The sequence below is a fragment of the Python bivittatus genome, unplaced genomic scaffold (assembly GCF_059951505.1).
Source record: "Python bivittatus isolate LINGU-HERP-01145 unplaced genomic scaffold, Pbiv_v1 ctg000330_np1212, whole genome shotgun sequence".
Classification (NCBI taxonomy): Eukaryota; Metazoa; Chordata; class Lepidosauria; order Squamata; family Pythonidae; genus Python; species Python bivittatus.
In genome coordinates, this window is record NW_028277058.1 from 18,776,060 (window position 1) to 18,790,798 (window position 14,739).

Genomic DNA, 14,739 nt, shown 5'->3' on the forward strand with positions numbered 1-14,739 from the left:
AGAACTGTGTGGGCTACTGTAGAAGGAATTTCTTTTTGCTGACAGACAAACAAAATCTTTTACTTTCAATATTTAGGGGGGGAAAATTACATTACAAACAAAATGCCAACAGGCAACTTAAATTGTAGCATTTAAGAAAACATAAGTCTAAGTATCTTTATATTCAAAATTAAAGCAAGCACTAACAATTTCTGGAAACCCTTCAACGATGCATAAAATGATTAAATGTTTTAATTCAGAAGAATAATATTCAAAGAAACTGTTAATCATTTATTTTAAATTTATATTTTAACAGACCTCAATAAAAGACTCATGAGTATTATTAATGAATAGATGAATGAACAGATAGCACATGAATAAAAGATGTGCATTTGGTAAATTGGAAGAAATATGGCATGACAGTTAATTAATTATCCATTAAAACATCCCTGCCAAAAGCTAAAATAGCTGTGGATGCAAACTCTGGTCAGCTGTAACTTAAGGACAAGAGAATGACAAAAAAAAATTTTTCCCTATGGAAATACAGTATCAATATTACTTATTTGACACTATGGGCAAACTCAGCGAGTGCACAGAAAAATCAGTAAACCTTTGAGCTCTTAACAGTCCACTAATGAACAAGCGTGCTCTGTTCTCCTGTAGGAAGTAGAACTTAATTACATCAAGGATGATTTAACTGGTATGATACTCAGTTCTGTCTCTCTTGCCTTCTTTAAGAGACAGCAGGGAGATTCTGAAGCTCCTTTTGGAATTACTGAAGGAGAGTAAGCCAACGTTTTTTCCAACTTGGCCGCTTTAAGCGGCGTGGACTTCAACTCCCAGAATGCTCCAGCTAGCATGCTGGGAAATTCTGCATGCTGGCTGGGAAATTCTGGGAGTTGAAGTCCACGCCGCTTAAAGCGGCCTAGTTGGAAACAACACTACGGCAAGCAAACCCAAGTTCAATTCGCATCAGGCAAAAGCAGCAGCCGGCCAAGCGTGGCGTCACGGCGCGGGGTCTTTCTCCCCCTGCGAAAGATGGCTGCCCCCGTTGGGCTGTGAAGGATGCGGCTGACTCGGAAGCGGTTCTGCTCCGCGTTGTTGATCGCCTACTTGGTCTTTTCCCTCTACGCGGCTTACAGCGTCTTTCTGAAGCCTCGCCGGCCTGCTGCCGCACGGGCGGGCCAGCGGGAGAAGCAGGGGCGAGGTAAGGAAACGGGGGCGCTCCGCCCTTCCTCTCAGCGCCATCAGATGGAGATAGACTCCTTTTCTGCCCCTCAGGCTTCGGCTTCAAGGCTGGCTGTAAGGCTGGCTGAACTCAATAGATCCGCATCGGCTGAGTGCTTATCCGCTTAGTCGCGCCTTCTCTTTTTACGCATTGAGAAGCACAGCGCGTGGCAAACTGTGATCCCGGCCTCTCTGTTGCATATGTTCTATAGCTTCAAGTAATCCTTCGCGGGGACTTGCATATCCTCCTCTAGTTAACTGTTGTGTTTTAGCTTTCACATCTCAAGATCTGGCTACTACAGCATTAACATCTGGACTGCTCTGCAGTATCTTTGAAGTCTTTATGTTTCTTAATGAAATGTCTTTTAGTATGAGATGTAGTCCCTGGGTTAAGAATACCCAGGTTACAAACAACCCATAGTTAAGAACAGAGCCTATTGTAGCAAAATTTGAGTTAAATACACAGTGGTTCGAGTTCATTACACAATACCACTTATACAGTATTCTATAATAGTACTGTTCTGACTTATATACAAATTCAACTTAAGGACAGACCTTCAGAACAGAACTCATTCTTAAACTGGAGACTACCTTTATATTAGGTTTGTTCTACAATGGTACTGTTAAAAATTAAAAATAACGGAAAGATAGGAGAACAGGTCCATTTGCACATTTGGAGTTATATCTTTTTTTCTGTTTAACCACTAACAGTTTGTAACTGAAATGGTATAGCCAGTTTGGTTTCCCACAATTATATTCTTATAGAAAGAGCCAATTTGGTGTAGTGGTTAAGGCCCCAGGCTAGAAACCAGGAGACCATGAGTTCTCATCCTGCCTTAAGCACAAAGCTGGCTAGGTGACCTTGGGCCAGTCACTCCTTCTCAGCCCTAGGAAGCAGGCAGTGGCAAAGCACTTGCCAAAAAAACTGCAGAGACTTGCCCAGGCAGTCACCAGGAGTCAAGACTAACTAAGCACCAAAATAATGATGATGATGATGATGATAATAATTGAAGTAGTAATTATTTTTTCTTTTTTTCTTCAACATTAAAGCATAATCTGGTTAACTCAGAGGTACCTCTGTAGATTGTTTTGCTCCCACCAGCAGATCCTTTCTGGCTTTGGAAGCTTGTTTTTCTTCTCTATGAGATAAAGGCAGGGAAGGTCACAAATGGCAATCACGTGATTGCAAGGTACTGCAACCGGTTGTGCAAGCTGGTTGCCAAGCACCCAGATCGCAATCGTGACCACAGGAATGCTGGGACGGTCAGAACTCTGAGGACTGGTCACTGAATTAATGGTCATAAGTTGAGGTCTACCTGTAACTGGTAAAAGTTAGAGGGAAATGAGTAGATCGCACTAAATTTGTTTAATAAGCATTGTTGGACTTGGAACTTCTTTTTACTAATTTAGCAAACATACATGCCCAACACATCAGAGATGCTTTGAGAGTTGAATGTAGACAGCATATCAGAAGTAATGTAACTGCCATTTAAACATTGAAGTACTGGGGTCTGAAGGGAGTTACAATTCATCAGTCAGAAATTTATTACATTCTTAATGAACTCTATTGAGCTAGCCCAATTATTGAGGATATCTGACAGGTGGGAATGGAGACCAAGAGAAAGCTTTAACTTAGGGACAGAATCAGGCCATTGGTCTGTCTAGTTCAGTACAGGTAGTCCTCATTTAACAACTGCCTCATTCAGTGACTGTTCGCAGTTACAGTGATGATGAAAAACTTTGCAACCAATCCTCGCATTTATAACCTTCACAGGTCTGTAAAGTAAAGGAAAGCTGAAGTAAGATCATAAGCACAGTCACAGTTTCACTTAGTGGCTGCTTTGCTTAACGACCAAATTGACAGTCCCAATTTTGGTTGCTAAACAAGGACTGCCTGTGCTATTTGTCCTGAATGGCAAAGATTTCAGATGAGTCCCTATCTGAAGATATCATGGTTAATGTAGATGCTTTCATGATTTGGAAAACCATTTACACATTTCTGATATTTCATTTTTGGTATGTGTACTAAATGGGTTTATAACAATCTCTTATTATTTCAAGGACATATTGGAGTAAAATGTCTCTCTTTGAGACAATCAGTATGAGGTGTTTGTATGGGGTTTTTTTGTTTTTGATTCCTAGAACATGCTGTTTTGGGAGTTGAAGAATGGAATCCTTGGGAAGTTGATGAGAAGAATTATTTGCAGCAGAAATCTGCAAGTAGCCTTCAGTTGCTGAAAAAGATATCATTGCAACAGGAACCCACAGACTTCAGGGTACAAATTTGGGGGAAAGCTGCTATTGGTAAGCATTTGTAATTAACTGCTGTTTTAAAATATTATTACTTACTCTTTTAATTTAATTGTAAACATTTACATTTAGAATTTCTATTGTATTCAGTGGATATGTACATCTTAGGAAATAATATATTCTTACCCTAAAACAAAGCCAGAAGTATGTTTCACTAACATTGATTAGGCTTTCTTTCAAGAAGGAGTAATTAAGATCAAGTTAATTGTGAAATGAGGCATATAATTGCCTGCCAGCATATTTAAAAGTTAATTTGGATACCACTCTTTCTGTAGGTGTAAAAATTGTCTTTGTAGTTATATAGTTTTATAGTTGTTAAATCCCAGGAGCTATTTTTGAAATACGGTATACAAGACATATATATATATATATATATATATATATATATACACACACACACACACACATACACGCACATTATATTGTTAAAAAGTTGTATCTGTAGTTATAAAGTTGTATAACTATGTCATTATATATAGTTGTATATGGAATTATATAATCAATGAATAAAAATTGCCCTATAAAAATATGGTGCTGTTGGCAGTTCGTTGCCATTCTTCCCCAGTCCTGCTTCTTTTCTCTTATCACCACATCAGAAGAGGCATTTCTCATTCTTACTAATGCTATATAGGTACTGTTATATGGATTTCAGTCAGAGGGGCCGAAACACTTCTGTGCGGTGTACATTTGTACAGAACAGTTGTTCTGTTCTGAGTTTGAAACGACTCTTCCAACCTTTGAAATGATCTCATTTCAAGCACAAAAACAGCTGTTCCAAACTAAAAAAATAAAACTTCCAGAGTGATCAGAATAGCATTGGAACACTTCCAGCAAATCAGAACAATAAGTTCAAATTCAAAACTTTCACAGTGTAGTTTCAGTGTAATTTCTTTACATTAATCTCTGCTACATTTCTTTGCTGGAAGCAAGCATCAGTGAACTGCATTGAAGAAAGAAGCAGCAGTTATCTCCGTGCATGTCCTGGAGAAAAGTGAAAATCACCTTATGGATAGACTTTTCCAGAAAGGCTACTTTCTTATTCCTTTCCTGATTTGACTTCTTAGGAGCAGAAAAGAGCAGGTTACAGATTTAAAACTGAAATATACAGTACTGTGCAAAAGTTCAGGCAGGTGTGAAAAAATGCTGTAAAGTAAGAATGCTTTCAAAAAGACATATTGTAATTGTTTTATGTTTATCAATTTACAAAATCCAAAGGGAGCGAACAGAAGAAAAACCCAAATCAAATCAATTTGGTGTGACCTACCACCTTTTGCCTGGGAGGTATGGCTTTTTGACCACAATTCTTCCACGGAGACCACTTCTGGCCAGAATTCTCCGGACAGTAGATGGGTGTACCTGGGTCCCACTGGTTTCTGCCAGTTCTGTGGTGATAGCACTGCTGGAAGAGAAGTAAACATGATGTGTCTTCCATCTGCTGCATTAAGTTTCCTTGGTCGACTACTGCATCTGCGGTCCTCAGCATTGCCTGTTTCTTTGTGCTTCTTCAAAAGAGCTTGAACAGCACATCTTGAAAGCCCAGTCTGCTTTGAAATTTTTGCCTGGGAGAGACCTTGCTGATGCAGTAGAACTACCTTGTGCCTTGTTGCTGTGCTCAGTCTTGCCATGGTGCATGACCTGTGACATGAAACTCCCTTCCACAACCTCACCTTAGTAGCAGAGTTTGGCTGTTCCTCACCCAATTTTAAGCCTCCTACACAGCTGCTTCTGTTTCAGTTAATGACTGTGTTTCAACCTACATATGAAATTGATGATCATTAGCACTTGCTTGGTATAATTGGTTAATCATACACCTGACTCTAATCCTACAAGATCCCTGACTTTGTGCAAGTGTACAAAGCATGCAAGTGTAAGAATTTATATTGTTTTGAAGCCAAAGGGTAGTCACACCAAATCTTGATTTGATTTAGATTTTTCTTCTGTTTGCTCACTTTGCCTTTTGTAAATTGATAAACAATTAGAATATATATGTTTGAAAGCATTCTTACAGCATTTTTTCACACCTGCCTAAAACTTTTGCACAGTACTATACGTTTTGGTTAATATGTACACTAAGCTGGTATGATCTACATTTTTTAATCACATGAACAAGAAAAAAATTTCCTGTGGATTTTATAGATTTGTTTTTTTAAAGTGGGATTACAGAGTTTTTTCATTCGCTTATTTTAAGATAGAAGTTGAGTACAGGTAGTCCTTGACCGGCAACCATTCAGTCAGCGTCCGTTCCAAGTTATGACGGCACTGAACAAATGGTGTTATGGCTGGTCCTCGGGTTCAAGTCGTCCCAAGCACCCCCACAGTCACATGATTGCAATCTGGGTGCTTGGCAACCTGTTTGCACTTAGACCAGTTGCCAGGTGCCCCACACTCACATGATCGCCATTTGCAGCCTTCCCTGCTGGCTGGCAGGAAATATCACAAATCGCTGGGGTAAGTCCCCTGCACTCGTGCACTCTCCCCCAGCTCTTCAGCTCCTGCACTATGCCAGCCACTCACATACCTCTGCACACCCTCCCCAACCCATGCTGTACCCTTCCTGACCCACAAAGCACCTCTTGCACATCCCCTCGCACCCTTGTGCACCCTCTCTGACCCAAGCCGCATCACATGTGCACCCCTTTGCACTCTCCCCAACCAATGTGATGCCTCTCGCACACCCCCATACACCCTCCCCAACCCATGCTGCACCTTTTGTGCACCCTCCTGACTCCCTGACCTCTGTTGTGCCTCTTGCCCCCTTGCACACCTTTGTGTGCCCTTCCCACGCTGTGCCTCTCACACACCCTTGCGCACCCCCACTATCAGGCCTAACCCAAAGAACTCCATGCAGGTTCAATCAGCAAGGTTTATTAGCCAGCGCCTGTTTACAGAAATCTTTTCAGACTGACCACTAGTTCCCAGGCACCGCTATTCACTATCTCTGGAATGTTTAGGGATGCGCCAGCTTCCTCTGCTTATCTCCAGAGCGTTGCTCTGGAGACGAGAGCACCATTTTCACCCCCCCTTCCTCCATTCCAGTCCATCACACTCCCTGACTCTCCCCAACCTGTGCCATACCTCTCTTGCATCCTCCCTGACCCTCCCTAACCTGCACTGCACCTCTCATGCATACCCTTGCACTTTTGCACACCCTCCCCAACCTGCGCCATACCTCTCATACACCTCCTCGCACCCTCCTTGCACCATACCTCTCGCACACCCATCTCAACCCTCCGCACCCCTGCACCCCCCCCCCCACTCCCTCCCTCACCAGGCAGCAACCACTTACCTGCCTGCAGGCCTGGGACTTCCTGCTGGCTACCCCACTGACTTTGGTTGTAGGAAACTGGCAGGAAGTTGCCTTGCCTAATGACCGTGGGATTCAGTTAATGACAGCAACTGGGACTGCAGGAATTGCTGTCACTAAGCAATGTGGAAATTCCTATCCCAATTCTGTTGTAAGTTGAGGACTACCTGTAATGCAAGTTGTGGATGGTTTCCATTTTCCCCATGTCACATTTCCCTTTCTAATCAGGTTTTGCCCAGTAGCTGTCAAATTAGAGGTAGTACCTTTCATGTTGGTGTACCTCTAAATCTAGCTAATCCCTTTGGGAATTTACAACACTGATAGATCCCTTGATAGTCTCTACATTATTGTAGAAATCCCAAAACCATTCTTCCTATACAGCTGATGGAGATTCCCCTCAGAAGCAGTATACAGCATATAAATACAGTCAAAAGCAGTTATCTAGACTTATTTTCAACTGAGGCTGAAACTGTAAAGGTAACTGTATTTCATTAGTTTTACAAAATGTAGTCAGTGTAAAATAGCAAAGAAAAGTACGGAAGCACTGCTTTCTAGGATTTGCTGAAGAAATAGCACGACTGGGCAAATCTGAATGTGTCCATTGTATTTATAGATGAGATAATTCTTTACCTCGGGTGTCCCCTATTCCCTATGCAGCTAGTATTGGGAAGAATAATGGCTTAATAAATAGGAGTTTCGATCTTGGATGGAGCAAATTAAGGATTCCTACTTGAAGAAGCTGCCATTTCTGCTTTGAAAGATCATTCTTCTGGAATCAAACCTTGGCCATGTAAAGGCTCTGTTATCTGCCCACCAGCATGCCTGGAAGCACCTTATTTTTATTCCTTAAGAGAATATTTATATTCTATTAATTTTACTTAATAGTTATGGTTTACCATAAATCTACCTTGCTAATTTGTATTGCTTTCTTGAAATTATCCTGCTTTGTTGTTTTATTTTTCTATATATTTCTTTATCTTGCTATTTTCATCTTGCTATCTTTTTTCAAGATCAAATATTTCCTTAATCATTACATTATAAATTGTATTTTATAGGACTTTATTTGTGGCAGCACATCTTTGAAGGTTTGCTTGAGCCTGCAGACATATCAGCTCAGTGGAGAGAAGGAAGCATAAAAATAGGAAAATCACATTTCAGGTACCATCTGTATGATGCATCTTTTCGACGTAGTGATAGTATTTTCATAGCCTAGTATAATGCTAAGTATAATTCTGCACATTAAATAACGTAAAATTTATATATGACTGTTTATTCAACAACATGGATCTTTCCTGCCCTATTTAATACTAAAGAATATTTTCTGTTGCCAGTGAGGGAAACAAATGGATTTTTAAAACTGAGGTTGAGGCACCTTTGATTTGTTCTTCACCCCACCATTTATACAGGGTTTGTTTGTTTGTTTGTTTGTTTATGTATTCATTTAACAGCAATAAGCCATTTCAAACAGTGATTTTTAATCCAGACATTTTAATGAGTTGTATTTTTCACAGATTAATCAAAATGGAATGTAACAATAAACTATTGCTACCTGAAAAAAGAAATGAAAGCTCTGGCCTTGTCAGTTTTCAAGACTGTTTTGTGAGGGTGAAAGGACAGACAGTTTTGGCCTGACTCCACCCCTTCTGCTTTTGCCCCCTCCCTCACGGACATGTGATGCAGCTCCTGATTATTACTCCTTCAAGGATCAGACTCTACTAAAGAAGGTTACCCATCCCTGCTTTAGAGTATAGTAGCCATAAGGAGTATGATGACTAAATTGTCAAAGAGTTCAGTGTTTCCTTACACTTTTTAAGATATCATCAGGATGTGGCTGATATATAGCTTTACTTTGCGTTTCCAAATCCTAGGGAGATTCAGAAAATCTTGCACAGGTATCTGGAAATAGATTTGGATTGGATGAGGACTAATAAACCGAAGCATAATCCAGATAAAATGGGATTACTCCATAAGGGAATGTTGAATGGCTTTGCACTCTCTTAACAATAAGGTATGCAGCTTGGGAATCCTGGATTCAGCACTGTCAGTGAAGGAAAGGTCACTGGGTGTGCTTTTTCTTTTTCTTTTTTAACTTTGCTTGATTTGGAAAAGCTGCCTTCCTTTTTTACATTTATCATATAATACTTGAAAACTGAAATGTATTATACAACATATAATACTTGCATCTAGACTGGATGGCAGTAATGGGGTTGTTTTCAGTCCCTACAAAATGAAAGTGCCTAGGGCAGTGTTGTCCAAACTTGGCCACTTTAAGATGAGTGGACTTCAACTCCCAGAATTCCCCAGCCAGCCATGCTGGCTGGGGAATTCTGGGAGTTGAAGTCCACTCATCTTAAAGTGGCCAAGTTTGGACAACACTGCCCTAGGGATTGGAGCACATAATACCATAGTTCTAAGGGAAAGGATGTGTCTCTGTGAAAGATGAACTGATTGGATAGCCAGTAGGCATAATTACTTGATCAGTCAGCTCTCCTTCCTGAAAAACATTGGCTACTTCAGTTTTGATTGCACTGATTAGATTCTTTTTAAATTGTAGTATGGTTTAAATTTAAAACTGAAACAGTTCTTTTGTTTCTATCTTACTAGTTTGCTTTCGGAAATATGATCTTATGATAGATACACAGAACTGAATTCAGATTAAACTAATACAATGTATTTTGAGCAAACTGAAATGCATTATACGAATATTGGCAAATCCAGCATACTTTATTATTTTACTTATAAAATGTGTTAAATTGTTTTTATCGCCACAATCATTTTTGGTGCTCAATCTCTATTTAGTTCAAAGTATACTGAAATTAAAGGCAGGATATTTCTTCAGTTTCTCAGTGCAGCCTTATAGCTCTGGGAATTCCTAGTAATCTCCCATTCAGTTTATCAGGTCCAGCCTTGCTTAATATTTTGAAATCAGCCAAGATTGGCTAAATGCTGCTACCTAACAGGGCAAAAAGACACTGCTATTCTAACAGAAATCCCCGCAGCCTTAGCATGTAGTAGTCTCAGTATTTGTGTGATAACATACCTGTACAGTTGCTTTTCACTTCGCATCCATATTGTTGGCTTAATGAGCTTTAAGACTTTGCATTAAGGGTTGACACTGACAGATTAAAGGGAGCCTTGTAATTCCCTTTTGCTGTTGGAGAAGTTGTAGAGTGCTTTTATATATCACATAAAAAAAATAGAATAAAATTACATTGAGCATCAGTGAGACACAAGCGGCAACTGTTATTTAAAGTGGCTATCTGTGTGTATGTATCTCTGTGTATGTAAACACACACACACACCTGTACACTTTTTTGTGTTTGTGCTTTGTTGTTCACAGTTTCATCACAGGCCCAGCTGTAGTCCCTGGTTACTTCTCTGTAGAATCTGAAACTGTCGTCTTAATACTGAATGGCAGAGAGGAAGGAAAGATCTCCTACGCCACTCAGTGGCTACATTATGCACAAACGTTAGTGCAAACACACAAGCTGCAGCATGTTGCTGTTGTGTTGCTTGGGAATGAACAGTGCAACAATGAATGGATTTATCCTTATTTAAAATCCTATGGAGGGTTTGTGGAACGATTTTTTCTAGTTTACGACAGCCCCATAGTGAATGAAGAAGATATTTTTCAATGGCCTCTAGGAGTAGCAACGTAAGTGTTGAATGCAATCAAAGAAGAGTTTTAAAATTTGTATGCAATTTGAAAAGTTTTCCTCCAGATTCAGGTACATAAAATTAACATGAAAATAGTTTGAATATTTAAATAGTTGTGAAATTGCTGTTTTATAAACAACAATTCAGTACTAAACTTTTGTGTTAGAATTTTCATACTTAAGAACCAGAAACAAGTTTAAATGTATGGAGCTGCTCCTAAATATCTGTTAAGAAATAAGTGTGTTGACATGTCTAAGTTAATATACTTACGAATTGGAGATAAGATACATTTAAAGTTCGTGTTATTTCAACTAATATTGCTGTGAAGGACTGGATGGGATGGAATAGACTGAGACTCTGTTGGTACAAACACCTTCTGGATCTATGGAGGTTCATATATTGCTGTGAATCTCCTCAGATGTAGGGTAACACTGTCCAATAGAACAGGTACATAAGCTCAGGGTATTCTAAACTCTGCAAGTGGAGGCTGTAGATAGGGAAGCCTTTGACCAGCTTTCACTAGCCACCAACTATGACTTTTCCTGGATCATGCAGTTCTGAAGATAATTATTCATACCTTGCCATCTCACAGTTAGACTACCGCAATCCATTCTCCATTGAGCCCCCTTGAAAACCTGGAAGCGGCAACTGTTGCAGAATGTGACTTTCGATTAACTGGTACTAATAGTTTAATAGAAAAGCATCTATCTTGCAGGAGTTGTGTTGATTGCCAGTAGACTTCAGGACACAATTTAGGGTGTTGGTGATTATCTATAAAGCCCATTATAGCTCGGGTCTTGATTACCTTCAAGACCCTTTGCTGCAAGTGGAATCTGCCCACCCAGCGATATCTAGCCGGGAGGGGGTACTGTAGGTTCCCACCATAGTGGGAACAAGGTTCCATAAAATGGCATTCTCTGTAGGAGCCCTACCCTATGGAATACATCCCTCCCAAAGTCAGGATGATCCCTACCAATGAATAAGAATAAGGAAGTTTGGGATATAGAGCTCATGCAAACTGAGAAAAAAGTAGATGACAGACAGTGCAATCCTGTGTTGTCCAACTAAAAAATAAATGCCACTGATTTCAGTTATTGCCAGATCATATACATATAGGATTGTACTCTCTAAGAGGCCTAATAAAGTATCATTTTCAGTCTAATTAGTGTGCTTATGCAATTCTTTGTTTATAGTTACAGACATTTTCCTGTGGTTGAACCGAGTTGGTCAATGCTCCAAAGACCAAGATCATATCAGTGTAACTTCTTAGGAACTGTTTATAAGAATTCAACTAGAGAAATCGTATTGGAGGTATTGATGCAAAGTGGGCTTCACAAGCTCTGTTGGATTTCAGCCAGAGAACAGTAAGAAATATCATTGTAACCATAAAACCTTTAAGAGATTAAAATACTGTATTGATGTTTGTCTTGACTGCAGGAGCAATATAATGCAATCTTATTTATAGTAATGGAGGAAAATAGCTAAGATTGTTGGGGATAAGAAAGTTTTTAATGGTTCTAGCTGTGATACCTCTTAAAAATTCTATAGGCATTGTGTTTACATGTGAAATTTAAATGTGTGGAATAGAATGAAGTTCTGCTATTGAGGGACTTAGAGGATCAGAATCCTTGTTTCTGTGAATTATCTTCTGAAAATGTCTTTTAACTTACCATTAGAATCCCTTAGCAAGTGGCAGCATCTGGCCGACTTAGTATGGGCTCAGAAGCTAAACAAAATTGGGCTTAAATAAGCACTTGGTTTGAGACCTTCATGGAAGGCTAGAACTGGGAAGTCAAAAAGACATCCTGGATAAGGGCACAGCACATTATTTTTGCTGCTGCAGTACCAAAAATGGGTGCAAGAAATCACTAGGAGTCCATTTCAAGTCAAAGGATACTTGCTTTACTTAAATCCAAGGTAACTTATAAAAATATAATCCAGTTACTAAGTAAATAGTAGTAATAGTTGAATAGATTGCAGTGATTTGCAGTGTCCAGTCCCTAATCTTTAGGCGTTTCTATTGTTGCTGTAGCTACTACGCTGACGTGTTGTACTGAAAATAGATTGTGAATGTTTATATTTTCTTATGCATTTTATTTACCTATGAACAACAGTGCATTTTCAGCCTTTGTTGTCCTGTTTTAGGTGGACTCCTCAAGAAACCAATGAGAGTTTGAGAATCTATCAAGATGCATTGTTAGACAGCGATCTCACGTTATGTCCAGTGGGAGTAAATACCGAATGCTATAGAATCTATGAGGCTTGTTCATTTGGCTCTGTTCCTGTGGTAGAAGATGTAATGACACCAGGCAATTGTGGAAATTCATCTGTGCACCACAGAGCACCACTGCAATTACTAAAGTCCATGGGAGCTCCCTTTATCTTTATTAAAAACTGGAAAGAGCTTCCTGCTGTTTTGGAAAAAGAGCAGAATATGACTCTACAACAAAAGATTCAAAGGAGGAAAATGCTTATGGAATGGTATCAGCAATTCAAAGCACAGATGAGACAAAAATTTATTAGCACATTAGAAAAATCATTCTTACCTAAGGGTAAAGGTGATTGATTATGACTGTATGAACTGAAGAATGGTTCTTGCAACTTTTCAGTGAAATGTCATGCATTTTTTTAAAAAAAATATTTCTTTCTCACATTTTGTAAATAAAACATAAAATCATCCAGGAAAAATAAATGTGTATCTGTAATGTAGAAATGCTGCATGAATGCTGGCTCTTCCCAACATGTGTACAGACAGATAAATTTATTTAAAATACCCCTTTTTGTTGTGGTCTTTAAGCCCACTTGCCTGGGAGGAAGCTTATTTAAAGGCAGAAGATGTGCACTGTGTGATATGTGTAGGGTATTTTTCATTACCTGTACATTATGTAATAATATTTGGATGCTGTTTTTAATTATTATTTTTCTTTTACTCCACTAAAATAAATTACAAAGATTTCAGTTTGGAAAACAGATCTCACTAAGGGAACAATTGTTTTCATTCTGTCAATAAAATTAAGGTAGTTATGGTAAATTATTCAGCTGTTTTCATGGCGGGGTAGAAATTCACTATCTGAAAATGGTACAAAGAAGGATAACAAGCTTTTAATTAGCTTTTTAGAGGATGGAATAAAGGTTAAAGCATATTTTTAAGAAAAGTAACTATGCAAATCAGTTGTTTTGATTTCAGAAGGGAGTCCTTTTAAGTTAGTTGCTTAACACAATTATTTTTAAATGTTTGCCACTGAAAATGGTAAAACTGCATGATTGCTATTTAATGGATTCAGTTGAATTCCAAATACAGAGTATTTTAAGTACTGTCAGGTATGCTTAAAATTAAATATTTGAAAAATGACCACAAATACATCAATCAGCTAAACGTTCATGAGATTAATTCCATGGTCATAATCTTTAACATACAGATCCATGGGACTTTTTGAATGTCAATCCATCTATCTCTGTCTTTATTACATTTCATTTTAACTATGCAGGTAGTCCCTAGTTTAAGAACGAGTTCCGTTCCACGGCCTGTCCTTAAGTCGAATTTGTATGTAAGCCAGAACAGTATTATTGTATAATACTGTATAAGTAGTATTGTGTAATGAATGTGGACTATTATGTATTTAACTTGAATCATTGTGTATTTAACTTGAATTTTGATACAATAGGCTCCGTTCTTAACTATGGGTCATCCATAAATGGGCCTTCTTAACCTGGGGACTACCTGTATTCTTAGAAGTTGGGCAGGGTATAACACATTTTCAAAGGAATGGACAGGTCACACCAAACCAGTTTAATCTTTTTTTCTTTTCTTTTTTTGATAGAGTGACCAGTTTAATTGCATGGTGGACATACTATATGTTGATATAAGTAAAGCAGTTGAGCAATTCTCTCATTGGATCCTAATGAAGATGGCAAAATGGGTGCTAGATTATACTATAATTATTGCTGGTTAAACATTCAGACCTAAAAAGTGTATGTCAGTGCTTCCACAGCAAGCTGGAAGGAAACTTAAGTAGCATACCACAGGGTCCCATACCGTTGTATTTATAAACAATTTGGATGATGAGAGAAATTTGTGGACACACAAGAAGACAGGTGTAGCAAACACCATACAGAACAGTATCAAGATTCAGAGTGATCTTGACCAACTGGAATAATGGCAGACTCTAACAAGATAAAAACTGGGAGAAATACAAAGGCCTTCACTTGGTTAGGTAAAATTAAAGGCATGAGTACAGGGAATGGTGGATGTTCTTTTGCTG

The 14,739-nt window shown here is 38.8% G+C and overlaps 1 protein-coding gene across 1 annotated transcript; it reads left to right on the plus strand.

The window, feature by feature from the left end:
* Window positions 1–844: 844 nt before the first annotated feature.
* Window positions 845–13,458, plus strand: RXYLT1 (ribitol xylosyltransferase 1). Its single transcript, XM_007431494.4, has 6 exons — window positions 845–1,186; window positions 3,349–3,510; window positions 7,876–7,978; window positions 10,161–10,475; window positions 11,671–11,841; window positions 12,623–13,458. The coding sequence occupies exons 1-6, from the start codon at window positions 1,045–1,047 to the stop codon at window positions 13,041–13,043; spliced, it is 1,314 nt and encodes a 437-aa protein (XP_007431556.2). The 5' UTR covers window positions 845–1,044; the 3' UTR covers window positions 13,044–13,458.
* Window positions 13,459–14,739: the final 1,281 nt, after the last annotated feature.

What these genes read in the sequence shown, in the direction of transcription:
- RXYLT1 (XM_007431494.4), top strand. Translation starts at nt 1,045, where the DNA reads ATGCGGCTGACTCGGAAGCGGTTCTGCTCCGCGTTGTTGATCGCCTAC. An exon ending in TGGCCTCTAGGAGTAGCAAC is followed by an intron (nt 10,476 to 11,670) that starts GTAAGTGTTGAA and finishes CTTTGTTTATAG; the next exon opens with TTACAGACATTTTCCTGTGG. An exon ending in TGGATTTCAGCCAGAGAACA is followed by an intron (nt 11,842 to 12,622) that starts GTAAGAAATATC and finishes GTCCTGTTTTAG; the next exon opens with GTGGACTCCTCAAGAAACCA.